Here is a 17693-nt window from a genome sequence, read left to right as displayed (position 1 = left end):
TCCTGCGGCTCTTGCGATTTCCGTTTTTCCTTCCTGCGAATTCGTCTCATTTCCTCGTCACTGTTCGAAGTAAAAAATTCGTTTCTCGAGCACCGGATATTAAAAACTGTGTAAAAATCAGTCTGAAAGTGTCAAAAATATTGATTGCGAAACGTCGACAATTTTAATTGATTTTCCGTCTGCTCATTCGAGAAAAGATTGAAAAAATGAAAAAGATTGAAAAACTCCAAGTTCAAAGTTACGAGTCTGAGTGAACTTCGCATAAAATGATCCCCTCAAAAAAACTGTTCCGGGAGAAGGGAAATAAAGCCACGTGCTCAACAGGTGAGCTTGGCGAAGCAGCGAGCACATGCGTAGCGCTCCGAACGAGCAATCGAGGGAGGAACAATTGGGGAATGAAAGGTCAAAAAAATGTGGAAAATGCGGAGTAAAAATAAAAAGATCGCGAAAGTTGATTTTTCGCTGATGTTTATATAACGGAATGCGCGTAAAAGTGCAATGCTGCAACGCCAACTATAGTCGAGGCTGTTTCGTTGCGACGAAGGCAGAGAGAGAGAGAGAGAGAGAGCCTCGATCCGGGGGGGTTAGTAGCCCCGAGAGGTAAAGCGGGGTAAACGGCTACGTACAAAAGTACGTAGAGACGAGCAGAAGCAAGTGGGGAGATGGCAACGTGTTGGATTGGGTGGGAGTCGAAAGAGTCGGAGTGAAAAGGCGAGAGAATGTAGCGAGTGCGAGGGAGCGGGAGTGAAAATGAAAAAGGAAGGAAAAACGAGCGGACGGTTCGGGCGAAACTCGAAGCGAAGTTTATACTGTGGCTTGCCTCGAAAGCGAGGCAGTTCCGTCGAGGCAACAAAGCGTCGAGGATTATCTTATCTTCGTTAAAATACCACATACAAAAGCATGGAGCCGAGCTATCACGAGGAATATTTTAGTTCTTTTATTGGTGACACAAATCGGTGGAGGGAATCGTGCGTTTTTGTTTGACAGAACGTCATTTTTAATGAACGCGCCTGCGTTCTTTGAAACTCTCTGACGTCCCGCAGAGAAAGGCAATCCAGCCTCGGAATTTCTCATTTTAATACTAATTTTGAACCGAATGAAAAGTTCCACTCACGATCGCCTCTTCCTCAGCGCTTCTTTCTCTCGCTCTTTTTACGTCTTTCATTTGTGCTGTGCGCGTTACTCCGTTTTCGCTATTGTTTCCCGTTTGCACGAACGGCGGTTGTGATCCTCGATGCTGCTTGTGACAGTGCTCCGAAAAACACCGTCCTCGGCCCAAGGGACCAGGTGGGTCCCTGACCCACCGCGTCTCGCTTAACCAGAGAAGCATCAGCTGGTTCGTCAATCTGGAGTACTTTATTTCTCATTCAGACTCGTGTGAGTTTAATGTATTTTGTTGTCGGAGCAATTCATAACGTTTCAGAGGGAACTTTCCAGATTTTCTCACTATACCGAAATATTCAGTGAGTCATATTCGAATGTATTTGTGTGCTATCAAGTATTTCAGAGTCCGAATTTCTCTCTGGGCCCAAAAAACGTGGGAGAAAACATCGACCGACAAAAGTTTGAAAGTTCTATCAAATTTCTCTCGATTTTTCGGAATGAGGTTTTCGGTACTTTTATCTAGCTTTTGAGATGGTTTTTAAACGAAGAAACTCCTCTAAGACGGAAAGAAATATTCTCTGAAAAATTGGCGTCGCTTTGGGATGTCGGGAAGTGGAAAATATTGTAAAATTCTCAGTCAAAAGTCCCGAGCACCGATCCAACGTTATAGTGAGAGTCGATATCCGTGTTCATGCGAAGGATCGTGATTCCGCTGACGAGTATTTCTGCGCAGAACTCACGCAAAGCCTCGAATATAAATAGCTGGAAAAAAATGAAAGTTTAAGCGCGCAATAAAAATACCATGAACATTGACCATGATTTTCTTCATGAATTAATTTCCTACCTCCGCGGTTTTCCCCTGGTTTTCATAATAACTGTAGCGCCTGCCGATTAATAAAAGCGAGTACGGTGCACTCACTTAATCGTTCTCGATTCCAGAGGAACCGTTATCACGGGGAGGGACACTGGTGTTGATACCCGCGCGAGGAAGGATCTCTTCTCGTTTTTCTTTGCTCCTTTGACCAACTTACGAGTGCTGGTAACTCGTACGTATATTTATTCACTGTCTACAGTCACGGAGAAGTGATTCATGCGGCCGTCTCTCGTGGACCGACGAGAGTTGCGATTAAAGCGCGTCATTCCATCGAGCCTACGTGTTATTTCTTTGTACGAATTTCTCGTGTTTCAATATTCCCAGAAAAAAAGGCGGAGCTTGGAATTCGAGGAGAGAAAAAATCGGGCAGAGCACAAAAACTGTGCGGTTGGTCGACAAACGGATGTTAGCGAAGCGTAGAAATTGTGAAAATCAGGACAAGAGCTCTGGCAAAAAGTATTGCAGAATGAAAGTTGCAGAGGGAGAAGAAAGCGGAGGCTTAAAAAACGGGACGTGACTTCGAGCTGAAAAAACTTTGACGAGGAAGGAAAAAACGAGGCTTCAAACAAGAAAGAAAATGCTGAAAGCGTCGAACGGCCGTGGAGGGGCAAACAAAAGTGCGCGTAACGGTGAAAGAGGAGACTGCAAAAAATGAAATTACAATGACGAATCGCGCGAGTATTTTTAGCTTTATTTAGCAGGGACCCTGGTCGGAATGAGAGAGAATTTTTGACTCGCGGTTCAATATATATTGAGGATGGAGGTAAAACCGATCCCGAAGCCTCGATCGATTATCGGCGAGCGGCCGGTACCAGCGCCGAGGACTCAATTGCACCTCCCGAAGTCTCCGGTACCGGATAACATCGGACGTTCCCAATCCCCGGGGAGCGAGTCCCTCAAGTCGGAGCGCAGCAGTTTCGACGAGCGAAAATCTCTGAACTCGTCTTCGAGCAGCTGTGGCGAAACGAAGCAGAGCACGAATTCGGAATTTTTTAAAAACCTGGGCTCCAGCTCGCGCCAATTGAAGGACGAAATATCGGAGAAAATGACCGTCAAGGGGAAAGCTCTGATATCGAGCACCAGGAACGCCAGCATACGCTTGGAAAAGTCGGTGAAAAATTTGGTCACGAGACGATTGACCTCTTCTTTAAGCACAGACGAGAACCAGGATTCGCAGCTTGACAGAAAGTTAGCCAAAGAACAGCAGGAAGATCGCTGCGTATCGATGCCAGTTTACAACGATATTTTTAGCACGCTCTCGTTTTACAGTCCGCTGGAAACGTCCAATTTAAAAAGTATGAAGAACGAGGAAGATTTGTCATCGGGCTCGCGATACAGTCCGCCACCTCCCGTTTACCCACCGCCTCCGCTTCCCGACGAGACCATATACGACGAATTGCAATCCGTAACTTCCGGTCACAGCTCGCGATACGACACACTCAGTTCGATAAGTGTATCAGAGGAGCGTGCTTTCGAGCGCGATTTCCCGGACGCGGAGACATTCGATCTTCTGGATTTCGCGAACAACCGTCGCGCCAGTGATTCCGATCAGTCTTTGAACCTGTCCGACGTGAACGTCGTGGCTTCGGGCCCGCGAGCCGAAAACTCGCCGCGCGATGACGCTAAAAGACTGTCGAGATCGGATTCGTGGACGTTTTACGACACGATACCCGCGAGAGTAGCGAATAACGAATCGTCCGCCGACGACCATGACGGAATATCGAGTGTCGAGGAAGAAAACGAGCCCGAAGCTCCGATCAAAGAGAGAATCTCGTGTGCTTCGAACATCAGTCAATTATCGTTGCAAAATTCGTTGTACGAGAATTGGATGCCGCGAAGATCGTCGCCGGGCCTCGACGACTCCAGGGACAGCGAGGTCGGCGACGTTGAACGTAAGCAAAGCAAATCGTTGCTCTTCGAGTTCGATCCTTACGCCAAAACTGAGGACAACATTTATGGCAACTACGAAAACAACGATCTTATGCTTCTGGAAGCGCTTTTAGCCACGAGCGAAACCCCCAGCAGTGGTGGAAGCATGGCGGACTTGAGGGAAGACGAGGACGACGAGGAGGAACGCGACGAGGAAGAAATCGTTAAGAAAGAGCTTCCGAAAAAGAGCCCTCCGGAAGTAGTACAAATAAAGCCGCCATTACCGCCCAAGAGATATGACTCATTGCCAAAAAATGAATACGACGAGGTCGAAATGGTTGAACAGCCGGACAAATCGGTATCGTCGAAGAGCCCAGCTCTGTTGCCAAAATTGGCGCACCTCAAAGGGCGCAAACAACCGGCTGTGCCGCCGCGCAAAAACTCATCGAGTGTTCCTACGAGCGACAAAAAAGTGTCGGAAAAAAATTCTAACCCCGAGGAAGCTGCTTCATCGAACGTTTCTCCGGTTGGCAAAAGCGAGGAAAGACGAACGAGCGTGATGCAAAGATTGAAAAAACTCGGCCACGATTCCACCGCTCACGTCAAACCGAATGTTATTAATTTTATGAAAAATTCGAAATTACTCTCGAGGAATCGTGAACAAAGCAACGACGCCAGCTCGAAGAAGCAAACTGTCAAAAATTCTCATATGAAAAGACCCGAATACGAAGGACAAATGCATCCCGTTTTTCATCGTGGAATCGTCTGCAGATCTGGCGTCGGCATCGAAAGAGCTAAGGACTTGGTCGTCAGAGCTGCTGTATTAGCCGATCAAAAAATTTCTTTCTATACTGACAAAAGTATGAACACTCTCAAAGAAGTTATCAATCTTGCGACTGCCACCAGTATTCATCTACTTCAGGACGTTAAGTAAGTGTTTGAAAAAGTAATCGTTTGAAAAATCTTTTTTGACAATCTGATTCTCCCTTTAATTTATTTTATATCGTTGTCTTATATAATTGCCTTATATACTTGTGATGGACAGAAAAATGGAAATTTTTTTTATTAGATATTCTTCAAGTACGATCTCTGAAGAATTATTCTCACCAAATTTCATAAAGATCGGAGCATTCGATTCGTAGCTATGGGTATTTCAACCGAATACTTTCCGTCTAATCTTTAAACCCGATTATTTCAGAATCGTCTTTTTTGAAAACTATACCGCTTATTCATTATAATAATAGCTAGGGCCTGGGACGAAGGATTTCGTATTTTGTTGGGAAAAAAATTGTAACAAAAAAACTGAAAATTTAGCATCTAAAAAAAAGAATTTTTTGCTAAAACTATCACCATTTATTTTGAAATCAAAATTTTTACAAATCCTTCGTCCAGGCCCAGGCTATTATAATAATAAATAAGTGGTATAAATTTCGTATGGATTGGATTAATAGTTTTTTAGTTATTATGTCCACTTCAATTGATGCTCAAAAATAGGTGCTATACTGGAATACAGCTGAAGTTCCGCAATTTCGTGAAATTTTTTAATGAAAAAAATTGTACAAGTATACTAATGAATGTCGTTTACACACGGAGAGACTTTTATACGAATATTTCGGATGAATTTGCTAGAAAAATTTGCTATGTTTTGTAGCACTGTTCTATATCGCCATTTTCTATTATACATTTCACCAAAGTGCATAGTAATTTTGATGCCGAAAGTAGTTCTCTCAAATTTATTATGTACGACAGGCAAAATTTAAATCTGCGACATTCTTACATCAAACGATGTATCGGTGTCTGAATGTCTTTGGCCAAATGTTAAAAATTGGTGAATTGGACTGGACAAATTGCTTGAAATTTTACTATGTGCCACTGGTTAATTTTCATGTTTATACTCGCAACGCCTCGTATAATTGGTGGGCGTATGAATTTTGCTATGTTATTGAGCGAAATTCAGTGCGATAAAAGGGAAAATACGAAACTATGCAATTTATCGTATAGCACAGAGAAACGACTGCTATGTTATCTCCCAAATTTTCATCAAATCATTTCACTATTTACTATGTTTTTGATGAAAATTCGCTCGGTGTTGATTTTTGATATAGTACAGCGCGTTATTTACTATGAACTGCTGTGGTAATGGTTCCCTAAACTTTTGCATTATTTGACACACTCTGTAACGATTTATTATTATAATATCGATGTGGTCCGACGTTACTATAAAAACATAGTAATTTTTGCTATAAAAGTTTCTCCGTGCAGTTTTTCAACAAACATTTATTTTCTTGGAGAAAAAAAATCAGGAAAATCACGTTTTTCGTCGGCTGCAAGTGTATATAAGGCCTTAATGCAAAAGCGTCTGATTCAATATTTAAAAAAACGTCTCGATAACGACAGTTCTACAAATAAACATTGCGCTTTCGTTCCATCGGTTCAATAATCAAGGAAAATGCTGCATTTTCAAACAGAAATATTGATCGAAAACATTTTTTATTAAAACGCGAAATATCAATTATGATTTATACACGACGTGCCGTGACGTTTCTCAGAATCTGGATCAGCTCGACTCCGATCCGAATCGATCATTTCATCGGAATATACGACCGAACAAATATCCGAAATTCGCAGCATTCGATCGATCAAAATCCTCGGTCAGGCTATCCCGTAAATCAATCTTTCTGTCCTGCAATTCGAAGTAGCATACCGTGCCAATTAATTTGCGAATTTACAGACCGGTTCGATCTTGGTAAACGTTTTTTTGAATTCTTTTACTCGTGCGTTTTCCGACTACCGAATTTCTCAACTAATGCTACTCAACTAATCCACTGCGCTGATTAACTAAAAATCTTGCTCGCAGAATATTGAAAAACATAGGAATTGTTCCAAATGTATTTTTCAACTTCAAAACCCCATCACTTTATGGTTTCTATGAAAAGTGTCAGCCTCCCCCGACGGAATATCAGTTATTATAGTGCAATCAACAACTTTGAGAAGAAAAAAAATTCTCGAAGGCACAAAATGATTTAAAAAAAATGACATTTTCACGATGATCTTTTTAGAACAATCGATGGCGAAACGGTGCACTGTATAGCGGTCGGTTGTGAAGGGAGGCCCGCGATTCACGTATTTTATGCGAAAGGCATAACAGAAAGGCGAATTTGGGCTCAAAGAATACTGGAAGCTCTCACGCCAGTTTTCCCCATAAAATACACAGCTGATTTGACTCGAGTTGGCTGGGCCTATCTTAAGGTGAGATGCGATCATCTCTATCACTATATTTCTATAAATATAATAGCATACATTTATAAACCGTGCTCTCCGCCGTCATCCACGTCTTTCGTAACATTGCGGCAATGTTGAAACGAGGTCAACGTGCCACATGTTCCCCAGAGACGCGATACGATTTCTTTATTAACTGCGATCTGATTGCAGAATTAATATTTCATGTGCGTAACGCAAAACTATTGGGCAGTTTATGCACAGAAATAGAAAACAGTTGCAGCGAGAGCTGCTCAATCATTTTATTATTAAACTTCAAATATTATTTTTATGCACTTGGACCAACTGCACTGGAATTCCATTTTAATTATTCAATTATTCATACTTTTTTTTATTAGTCCTTTCTTATGAAAACGGCGATTTGCACCTTTAAGGTAAGAGTCGCGCGACTCTATGGTCAAATGACTATTTATTAATCGTCGAAATAAAATAGGTTATAAGAAAGGTTTTCTGTATTGAATAAATCTTGGGGCAATTTAAACTGGATTCGTCTAAATTTATACAAGATCATATTTAATAATTTATGATTAAAAATATCTTATGATTGCTTATTTGACCCGGTTTTTCAATATATACATATATATATCGGTTCTCTTCTCACCTGACAGTCGAAAGATATCTTAGCCTCCAAACTCGCCGGCTATCACGAAAAGTATATATATATGTATACATTCTTAACGTTGCCAAGTATATCGAGCCACTTCATGGCAGTCGATCTCCTTCCATTTTCTGAGTTTTCATCGAGATTATTTTAAAAATTCTCTTCGAATTAGTCGATGGCCCTATATTTTTATGGTCACATTATAATCTTTATAATATAATCTATGAGGAGCAATTTTATCATAAACTATATCTAATCGATAAGGAAATGAATTCTGCAATCATAGTGTTGGCGGGATGGGTTTCTCATACGATGCCGTGTTATATTTCTATTTTTGATCGTAAATTTCTTGATATAATTTTCGGTAACCTATCAAATCCTTTAGCCATATGAAAGTTTATCACGTAAAAATGGTATAATTTAAAAATCACGAGTTCGTCTAATATCGATTGTCGCGCGACTCCTACCTTAAGCAGAAACGTCCGCAACTCGGACCAAGAACATTCGAGGCAAAATTAGACATTTGAAAATCGAAGATTCAACGTCGTGATTTGCAAGAAAAAATAAACTTTCGCACGATGGCGAAGAGAATTAGAATCCTTCTTAGAGTTCGTTTGAAACAGCGGAGCTGTCAAAGCCCATATTTTTCGTCACAACCCTGCGAATTCGGTGTGTGGAATTTCATGGATTTTCGTTTGATTGGTCAATCAGGAAGGAGTGACGGGAGCGTGGTTCCCAGCTTGGCTGCTACTTCAGCAGAGAACTCTCGTTTATACGAAAAGTTTGGACCTGGTAGAGTTGGAGCACGTGGATTTGCGGAAGGCTCGTTACATCCGTAAGTTTTTATGCTCAGATATTTTATATATAGTCCAATTCAAAGGATCTTGAAAAATAAATGTAGCAAAGCTGAAAAAAGATTTTTTTTTGTAAAAATTCATTCGTTTTTACTCCACTCGTAACAGTGAATAGTTTCGATCAGCAAGCACACGATCTTGAGACGTTAAAAGTGAAGAAGAAAGTTTCATATCGTTCCTATCGATATACGAATGACGAGATATAAAGAACGATAAAACTTGCGATGTCTGGAAAAAAAGTGCGTACTTTTTATATGATCAGCTGTATTCGCGTGAATCATCATCAAGCATCGACGTAACTTCGCGAGAGCGTATTATAGACGGTTTCATGGCAATGATATAGCCGGCACGAAGGCAAAAGTTTCGCAATTTCTGTATATAATGCCATATTAAACATCGAGTGGTGTACGAGCCTCGGAGCGATAAAACTATACTTTGGATCTCGTGGGTGCATCTTTTTCCAACATTTTAACAACCGCTCGTTCCTTTGCTGGTCTTAGCATCGAGGATGAAAAACACTTTTTGTTTGATAAAATTCACGGAATCGCAATGACGGAATTCGTAAATAAATAATAATGAGGGAATAGAACGTGAGAAAGATTCTTTCAACTTGATCACCGGAATAAACGAAAGGAAAGTGTACAGAAATTCAGACAAACGAAAATTTACGTGCAATTGTACGTCCACGCGGAGAAAACAGATCTGTTTTGTATAATGAGGAATACATTATTTTTCAAGAATTTTCTAAGTACTTAAGCACCGATTACAAACAGCATAGTATTTTTTGAATTTTACAATTTTCCATCCCTTCAATTCTAAACAGCTTTATGTCGATAGCAAAAAGTGATGCACGTGAGAACAATATTTCGTTTTGTTCTCGAGTGTTTTTTCATCGTGTCAGACTAGCACTTACAGTAAGTGGAAATGTATTGTAAATCGAATATACACCGAATACGTGTGACGTTTTACCGTAAACATAGTTTTTCTTCAGGGTTGCCCGAGCATACTTTACGATATAAACATTTCAAGTGCCTGAAAACATTTTTTACTATGCTTATAGAGAAAAAGACTCTTGAGCCTTTTGAATAAAAGGTATGGTCTTTTTATTATGGTGGTCCTTATTACTGCTCTTCGAATTAAGGCTGTAATCCAGCACGTGTATACTGTCCCTGAGATACTATATTCCTAGTACTTTCCTCTAGAATTTTCGGCCTCGTTTTCTCCGTGCACTTGAAAATAGTTTGTAAAAAATATTGTGGAAGAGAAAAAATGAGATTTCTTCACTTTTTTTCATCACGAACGAACAATTCTAAGGGCTCTGAAATAACGTTTGTTAATTGTTTAATAAAAATAGTGCTGAGAGAACAAGAGGGTCCTTTCTCGGAGACCGGAAGTATTCCAGTGGTGGTCGTCGACACCGGTGGTAGCGGGGCCATCCATATCGCTGCTCCGGGCACGAGGGAAGGTCCGGCTTGGCGTCACGCGTTGCACCAGGCGGCGACCAGCTGCGGTCCAGGGTTGGACGAGCAACAGCTTACCCAAGACAATGTGCCGGTCGTCATCGACAAATGCATTAATTTCATCTACGCACATGGTAAGATCTCAGCTTTGCGCCAACGAATCATTTGATTTATTGTCTCATGGGAGGAGCGTCAAATTTCGATGATTTTTCGAGCACAGCGATTAGATTTTTTCTTACTTTCGATCCTTTGTTTTTCCATCTTCTCGAACGAGCTTTCCAAGACACTTTTCAGTGAAATTTATCAACTCAACCTGCGCCCTCCATCGCGTCGGTTTAACGAGTCATTTGCCATCGATAAATAAACTTCGTGTTGACACTTTACGGGTTCGAAAGCATTTCCTCCTCTTTTATTTCCTTCAGGAATAATGTCCGAGGGCATTTATCGACGCAGCGGCTCGAGCAGCGCAGTCGTCAAACTTTTAGAGGCTTTCCGACGAGACGCTTGGGCGACTCAAATAACGAGAGGATCGTATTCGGAACACGACGTGGCGACGGCGCTGAGGAGATTTCTTCGGGATTTGCCTGCCCCCTTGTTGCCGTCGACGATTCATGACCCACTTTGCAGAGCTACAGGTAAGACTCAACAAAAACTAATCGACTAGAACAATCATCAAATCGATATCTCAAGGCTTCCATCAACAAAATGTCAACTAATAAATTTATTTACGTTTTACGAAGAATTGGTAGGCTGATACAATAGGATTACAAATTTGATACGAGTCCATTGAAAAAACGATAAATTTCACAATGAAATGAACGATTTATCAAAAATCATTTCGAATTTTTCAATTTAAGTAAAATCAATCTTTTCATTGAATTTTTTTTTTAAGATTAAATAAATTTTGTATTTTTCAATACGAAAATTGGTGCTACGAATGCATCAATGAAACGATTTCGCGATTGATACTCCAAGTCTTAATTACCATGATTGAAAAGCCATTAAGCCTCCACCCTCTTTCGATGGTTCGTGCATATAATCGTTTTCTCGTATCGTTTCGATAGACTCCACTTTAGTGGGCATACTGGATTTATTGTACGTTCTATTACTCGCTAGTTCGAATGGTTTGTGAGCAATACAATTCAGAAGCTTTATAGGACTCGTGCGTATCGACTTCCGTCGAGCGACCGTGATCCCTCGCGTTCATGGATACACGAGTGCTCAACGAAACTCAACGAAGTCATCAAACACGTCGAGTTATATCGTTAATCAAAGACTTGGTTTGTTCGATGACGATAGATGTACACAGAATTCGATCCAGTTCATCTTTAAACTCTGTCTGTTCATTCTGCAAAGAGAATGTCTCTTTTTCCCTCGGTTGGAAGCAGAGTGGTTCGAGGCAGAGCAGTTGGAAACAGAAAAACGGACGAAACATTTTTCGGAACGATTTTTCTATTTTCTGCCAATTGAACCATGGTCAGTCGTACGGTTCTCGATGGGGATTGAAACAAACAAAATTCTGCGCTGTCTTAAATGAATCGAGTTGCTACACGACACTTTATTAAGGAAGTTGATCTGGTAATCGAACTAACAAAGAGATTTCGATTTAAAAAATCGAATACAGTAATGAATAATAAAAAAATATCGCGTCAAAATTTCAAGGCCCGAGGATACTTTGTTCGTGAGAAAATAATTAAAGCGGATTCTCCAAATTAACACGGTCTCTTAAGGAGGGTGGATCGCGAGGATACAATGTTGCCATGCTAAACCATGTTAAAAATATGAAGAATTTCAAAATGATAAGAATTTCATAAAATTTGGTAAATGTATTCTTTAAAAATATGTAAGACAATAGAAATTTTTTTAGATTTTTCTACCACATAGCTCTCGATTAATTGAACACTAAAATTCACGTGTATAAACATAGAGTTTAGAGCTTCGATTTAACGCTCAATTATTCGATAGCCATGTGGTAAAAAAAATTGAAAAAAATTGTATTTGTATACTCGATGCCAAAGAATGTTATCACCAAATTTTATCAAATTCTGATTATTTTGATTTCGTGATCCACCCTCCTTAAGGGTTTCAGTGGTTTCTCGTCTTTGCATATGAAATTTGCAGGCATTGACAAACAGTTCTTGCAGAAACTTTCATAAGTGATAGAAAAATATCTGAAGAATGTGTTTACAGCTTCGTAAAATCCATTCAATACTTATAAAGTTCGTAATAAATGTTTTTTCTTTTCGAAAAACGGTGATTATGGGAAGGTCGCTTTCACGGTGGCAGGGTTGCAATCGCGGGCTTTCTGAAACGAGAGCCTACGTTTTCCGATCGACGCAACTCGCATTAGAGACTTCTAACAAAATATGAAGAACGGGTGAGAAAATAGTGACGTAATTAAAAAAAACTTGCTTTTCTAGAGTATTCTGTCAATAACAGCTGTACGGACAGTTCAGGCTACGAGGTCGCGGCGTTGCCAAACTCACTGGACCGACTACGCTACTCGCAATAAATTTTCTTTCGCCCAACTCGGTACCAGATGAACTTCCTTAATCGAAGTGTGCGGAATGGCCGACTCCTCCCAACTCTGCACGCTCTGCCTCTCCATTCTAAACACAATTTTCGCCCACTCGCAAATTCCTTGCGAAGTGCAGAGGCTCTAATTGAAGGGTTACTCAAATTGAAGCGATTTATAATTCTGTGATGTTTTAAAGGCGGTTAGATATCGATCCATTTTCATTGTAACACTCAACTAATTATTGACACTGACGCTCTCTTCTATGCCGGGACAATTTCTCATGATTTTTATAACATTTAACAACGAGAATTATGTCGTAAAGGAACAATGAACTCTCTCTCTCCGATCCGAAGCTGCTGACGCTTTGAACGCTGCGATTCTCGCAATTGCATCGTCCTACTGCATATGCGCGATGTCCATAGCGATCAGAATGTGTACATAAGGGAGGTCAACGGCCACACAGTCGCCTGGGTCCATATGACTAAGAGTATTCGTGCATTAGCCGTGTTTACGTCGTTCATTCGATATCCTTGGCCTCAGCGCATCCCTTCTTTACTTTTTAAATTCTCACATCGGAAGCAAGCATTCCGCGTTGAACGAACACGCGGATTATTCTTCTCCACTGTCTTGAGCTCCAGTCTTTTTGCCCTCGGGAATTGATCTCATTTCACGGAGTTAAGAGACCTCGACAACGACGCTCAGAAGGATCACCAACAACCGAGAGAATACTCGTCTTTGTACGCGTTGCCTTTCGAACTAAACTCTTCAATAAGTTATAAATTCATTATCAATTTACTCGATGAATCATTCGAACAACGAATGGAGCACCGGAGCGTTACGAGGGAGCCAGTTAGAATTTACTGATTCATGCAGTTATGCGATTCATCAATAATGTTTCTTCGATAAGCTTTTAAGCGATACTCGATTTTTCGAAACGCTGCTGTCAATTTATTTATCGTTCAATAGAACTATCCAAAGATCAAAATGCCAATGGAAATTACATTTAAATAGGACGAGGGAAGCAATGAGCCTCGTTGGGAAGATAATCCTTTTCAACTCATTAAAGAATCATTTTGAAGACATAACGACAGGGTAATCCTCGAGGATATCCTCGGCGATAGCGTTGAAATATATTTTTGTTCGTTACTTGACAGACGTAACGAGCGAGGAAGAGAGGGCAACGACCTACAGAAATCTTCTGGCAAACCTGGAGCCCGTGTCGTCGTCGACCTTGCGCAGAATCCTCGCCCACCTCCACTGTCTCGGGCAACAAAGCGCGCGAAATCTCATGACCGTGGAGAATATCTCAGCGGTATGGGGGCCGACGTTGATGCACGCAGGGGAAAAGAGCGCCGAGGATTGGAACCGGTCCGAGACTAAGGTCGTCGGTGATCTCATAAAACTTTATCCGAAACTTTACCAATTGTCGGCTGACGATCTTGCCAAAGAAGCGAGAATGCTCGAGGTACTCGAACGCCATCACGTTTCCAATAGCGGCCTTCGGGGTGCACCCTCCGGCGATCTCAAAATTTGGATCTATTTGATCTCCAAAGATGGCCAATGCGTCAACGTCACGGTGAGTCATTCGGGAATCGATATGCGTCGAGTCCTTCGAGGAACTCTTGCGGAAAATATATGTAAAAACGTGATTTCTCTAAGGAAATTTCTCATTGAGCGAAAACTAGGGGATTCTTTTGTTCTCGTTTTTATCCAAAGAGTCATTGATCTTCACTTTTTTACCAACCGGAAAGTCATTACTGGATTTTTATTAATAGATTGGTCCCCAAAAAACTGCTTCGGACGTGTGCAGAGAATTGGCAGAAAAGGCTAAGCTCCCTGCTCACGAGCTTTGCTTGGAAGAGTACACATTGGGTGGCTCCCTCGAGAGACCTCTTCATCACAGTGAAAAAGTGCTCGAAGCTGTGGCCCGATGGGGCTACTGGGACCCCGATGACCGCAAAGACAATATACTCATTCTCAAGAAAGACATTCTTTACAGGGACATCGCACCTCGGGTAAATATGTGCAAAAAAGCTTCGTTTTATCCTCCCGCGTCGTATCCAGCGAATGAATTTCATTTAAAAATCGGATTTACGACGTTTTTCGACTGGTTCGAATGATGATGAGAATTTTCAGAGCGTAGTTCTCTAACTGCACAGTTCAAAGGGGTGTGGAAAGAAAATTTCTCTTTTCATTTCACGAAGATGAAATGGCAATTTTTTAAAAATAATATCATTCGCACGCATTGAAAGATAATGCGAGCTACTTTTCATCGGATTCTCTTTCTCTCTCTTTTAACGCGAAGTGCAAGCTCTTACTCCTGACTGAGCGAATGAACAAATAGATTAATAAAACGCGTGTATAAATAACGAGACTCGAAATACAGTAATAACTCGGGAACGTCAGCGAACTTATAATCATGAGAACGTGTGAAATCTACGAGAGTTCAGGGTCGTTTGTGCATATGTGTAAATGCGAGAAACGAGGGTGGAACTTTCCCAGAGGCTCATCAGCACTCGACTCACTGGGGGGAATGGTAAACACCCGTAACCGGGTAACCGGTACGGATCAGATTGCGCGAGTCACTGTCAAAGAAATGTTTCATTTTAATAAAGACGTATCTATTTTACATGAATACATTTACACATGGGCCATTCCGTTGACGGTCTGATGATTTTGAGATCTTGATAAAAGATTAACAAAACCCGAAGACTAGATTCAATGAAAAGTAAACGAGCCTCAATTTTGATGCGAGTTAGCAACATCCTGATGAAAATTCCCTCACAGCTTCGAGCATTGTTCGAATATTTTTCTGCTCTCTGTAAAGTTCACGAACGAGTTCAAGTCGATTGATGAATCGCCGAGTCGATTCATCGCTATCGGATTATCGGAGCAGGTTTCGAAATAAATGGCACAAAGTTTAAGCAGAGCGATTATGTATTTTATTCAATAAACTTTATACTAAGAGATCTATCGAAGTACTGAGCGTTGCAGCGGTCGAAAAAGTGACTCGAACTTTAACGACGCAAAAGGCCTCGTGCGTCGACCTCTTTCTTGATCTGTATATTCGTTTTATATACAAACTTATAGGACTGCGAGCACACTCTCATGTGTACTGTTTAATATCAAGTTTTTTTACCATGCTGATGGATTATTTTTGCTCATATCCCAACAATCGCTAATTAAAAATTCGCTCATTATCGGTGGGTCGTAAGAAAGACACGTCGATCATTCGTTCACTTCGTTTCTATAATCGATTCATTCACTTTAGAGGGCAAGTTGGATATTTTAAAAGGAATTGGCTATAGGCAAGAACCACTGAGCTTGGAGCTATAATTGACTCCGAAACTGTAACAAATGAAGCTCTGCTTTGTTGGGGAAAAGTGCTGCGATAATTTGCTGTTATTGAAATTCCATTCCTCTTTGACCTGTTTCATTTGGATTTTGATAAATCACATTGTCCATTCATTTGCCCAAATAAAAATGGATAGAAAATTGATAAATACTGATAACGAATAGGAAAAAGATATTCGGCTCCAGTCGAAGTAGACTGGCCCATACGTAATTTCTGATATCGTTACTCCATGTGTGTATACATTAGGTGTAAGCCGAAAACAGGATGTAGCCTAATTGGACTTGACCATGCATTCGCGAACGTCCCGCACCTTCCGCCCCGACGAATTTGTCAACATGTAATTGCGCGAGTACTTCTGTCCTTAAAAAAAGAAGAACGAATTACGTGGACCAGAATGAGCCAGTTCGTCTTCGTTCTTTTTTCATCGTCGGTTTTCTCTCTCTCTCGCCCTCTTCGAAAAGACTCAGCTGTTTGGGACGAGCGCTGTATAAACATTTGACCGCTTCATTTTTCGCAGATCAAACCACCGATGACTATTTCCGGTGAACTCAAATTCGCCGACACCAAGACAAAGCACTTCAAAAGTTATCTGTTCGAATTCAGTCAGGCAAAACTGTGCTGCTACAAGGACAAAGTTTGCTCGGTCAAACTTCACGAATGGAAAATCGAGGACATCGTTTGGTATTTGGGACACGAACCGAAACGAAATCCTCAAATGGGGTAAATATTATTTCCTCATTCCGTTGTTACGCGCCGATGAATACCTCGGACGTGCAACTCGTTGGCATTTATTTATATTCGAGTGTTTTTATAGATGGGCCATTACCTTCATCGACAAGAACAAAAAACCTGCGAGGTGAGCTTGCGCGATTTTTTTACCGTTTTTTTTCTCATTGTGTTTTTCGACTTTCTATCTCGCCAGCAAGGTGAATCGACTCACGTTTTTCTTCATTTTTTCATTATTTTCTTTATTTTCGTGTTTCCTGATTTTACTTCATTTTTATAGTGACTTTTCTGAAAGAGCAGCAAAACAACGTTGTGAAAAATTGATGAAAATTTCGTTTACACGAAGTTTTCGAAACATTTTTAGAAGCCAAACTTGAGGGCAAATGGACGCTTCTGCATCCGCGTTGCTCATTGTTTCAATTAGCAAAAATATTAAACTCAATTAAAAAAAAACCACGCATATACAAAAAGTGAAAATAGCTAATGGAAAATTCGTTGTTCTCGATTGCAGGTGCAAAGATTCTCCTTTCTTTGGTTACACGCTAGCCGGGGCTTCGGTAGTTGACCAATACAAGTGGCTGGCTGCGATGATTTTCGGAGAATACCAAATGGATCTGAGACCCTCAGTTGTGAATTTAATGGATCCTTGATCGACGTACGAAAGATAGAAAAAAAGAACTGAGTGTTATTTTAATCGTGATTGTGAGTGATGGACGAACTTTATTCAAGAAAGTTGAATACCTCGTCGCCCAATAAGTAATTCCATTAGTCGTTAACGAGAGAGTATTTTTTTATGGCGAGATTCAAGCGTATTGAGAGGAAAAAAACGTTGTCAGTAGACCGAGACGATTTAATATACGTATTTACATTCATATAAAAAAAATATGTTATTTCCGGCGTCGCAAACGCCATCTTTGTTACGAAAAAACGTTTCAACGTTTATTAAATGCTAATAAAAAAATTGTTCAACCCGTTTCTTCCCGTCGTTCGCTTATTCGGACAACCAAACCCTAAAATCTTCATTTTGTAGTTCACATCAAAGTACGAACCCCG

At 40.8% G+C, this 17693-nt stretch overlaps 1 protein-coding gene across 4 annotated transcripts; it reads left to right on the top strand.

Annotated features, from left to right (window-relative positions):
- Window positions 1-713: 713 nt before the first annotated feature.
- On the top strand, window positions 714-17615 carry RhoGAP15B (RhoGAP_ARAP and RA_ARAPs domain-containing protein RhoGAP15B). 4 transcript variants are annotated; one of them, XM_043431192.1, is made up of 12 exons: window positions 714-1377; window positions 2044-2150; window positions 2303-4777; window positions 6907-7096; window positions 8439-8562; window positions 9936-10175; window positions 10464-10676; window positions 13714-14135; window positions 14335-14574; window positions 16432-16634; window positions 16729-16770; window positions 17152-17615. In XM_043431192.1, exons 3-12 carry the CDS (start codon window positions 2736-2738, stop codon window positions 17288-17290), a joined length of 3855 nt encoding a protein of 1284 aa, XP_043287127.1. In that variant the 5' UTR covers window positions 714-1377; window positions 2044-2150; window positions 2303-2735; the 3' UTR covers window positions 17291-17615. The 4 variants fall into 4 exon arrangements, with proteins under 4 accessions (XP_043287127.1, XP_043287125.1, XP_043287126.1 ...); XM_043431190.1 differs by having other exon boundaries at window positions 2044-4777; XM_043431191.1 differs by having other exon boundaries at window positions 714-2150.
- Window positions 17616-17693: the final 78 nt, after the last annotated feature.

Source organism: Venturia canescens, chromosome 10 (genome assembly GCF_019457755.1).
Source record: "Venturia canescens isolate UGA chromosome 10, ASM1945775v1, whole genome shotgun sequence".
NCBI classification, from domain to species: Eukaryota; Metazoa; Arthropoda; class Insecta; order Hymenoptera; family Ichneumonidae; genus Venturia; species Venturia canescens.
The sequence above is the reverse complement of the archived record's forward strand: the minus strand, read 5'-3'. Positions and strand labels throughout refer to the sequence as shown.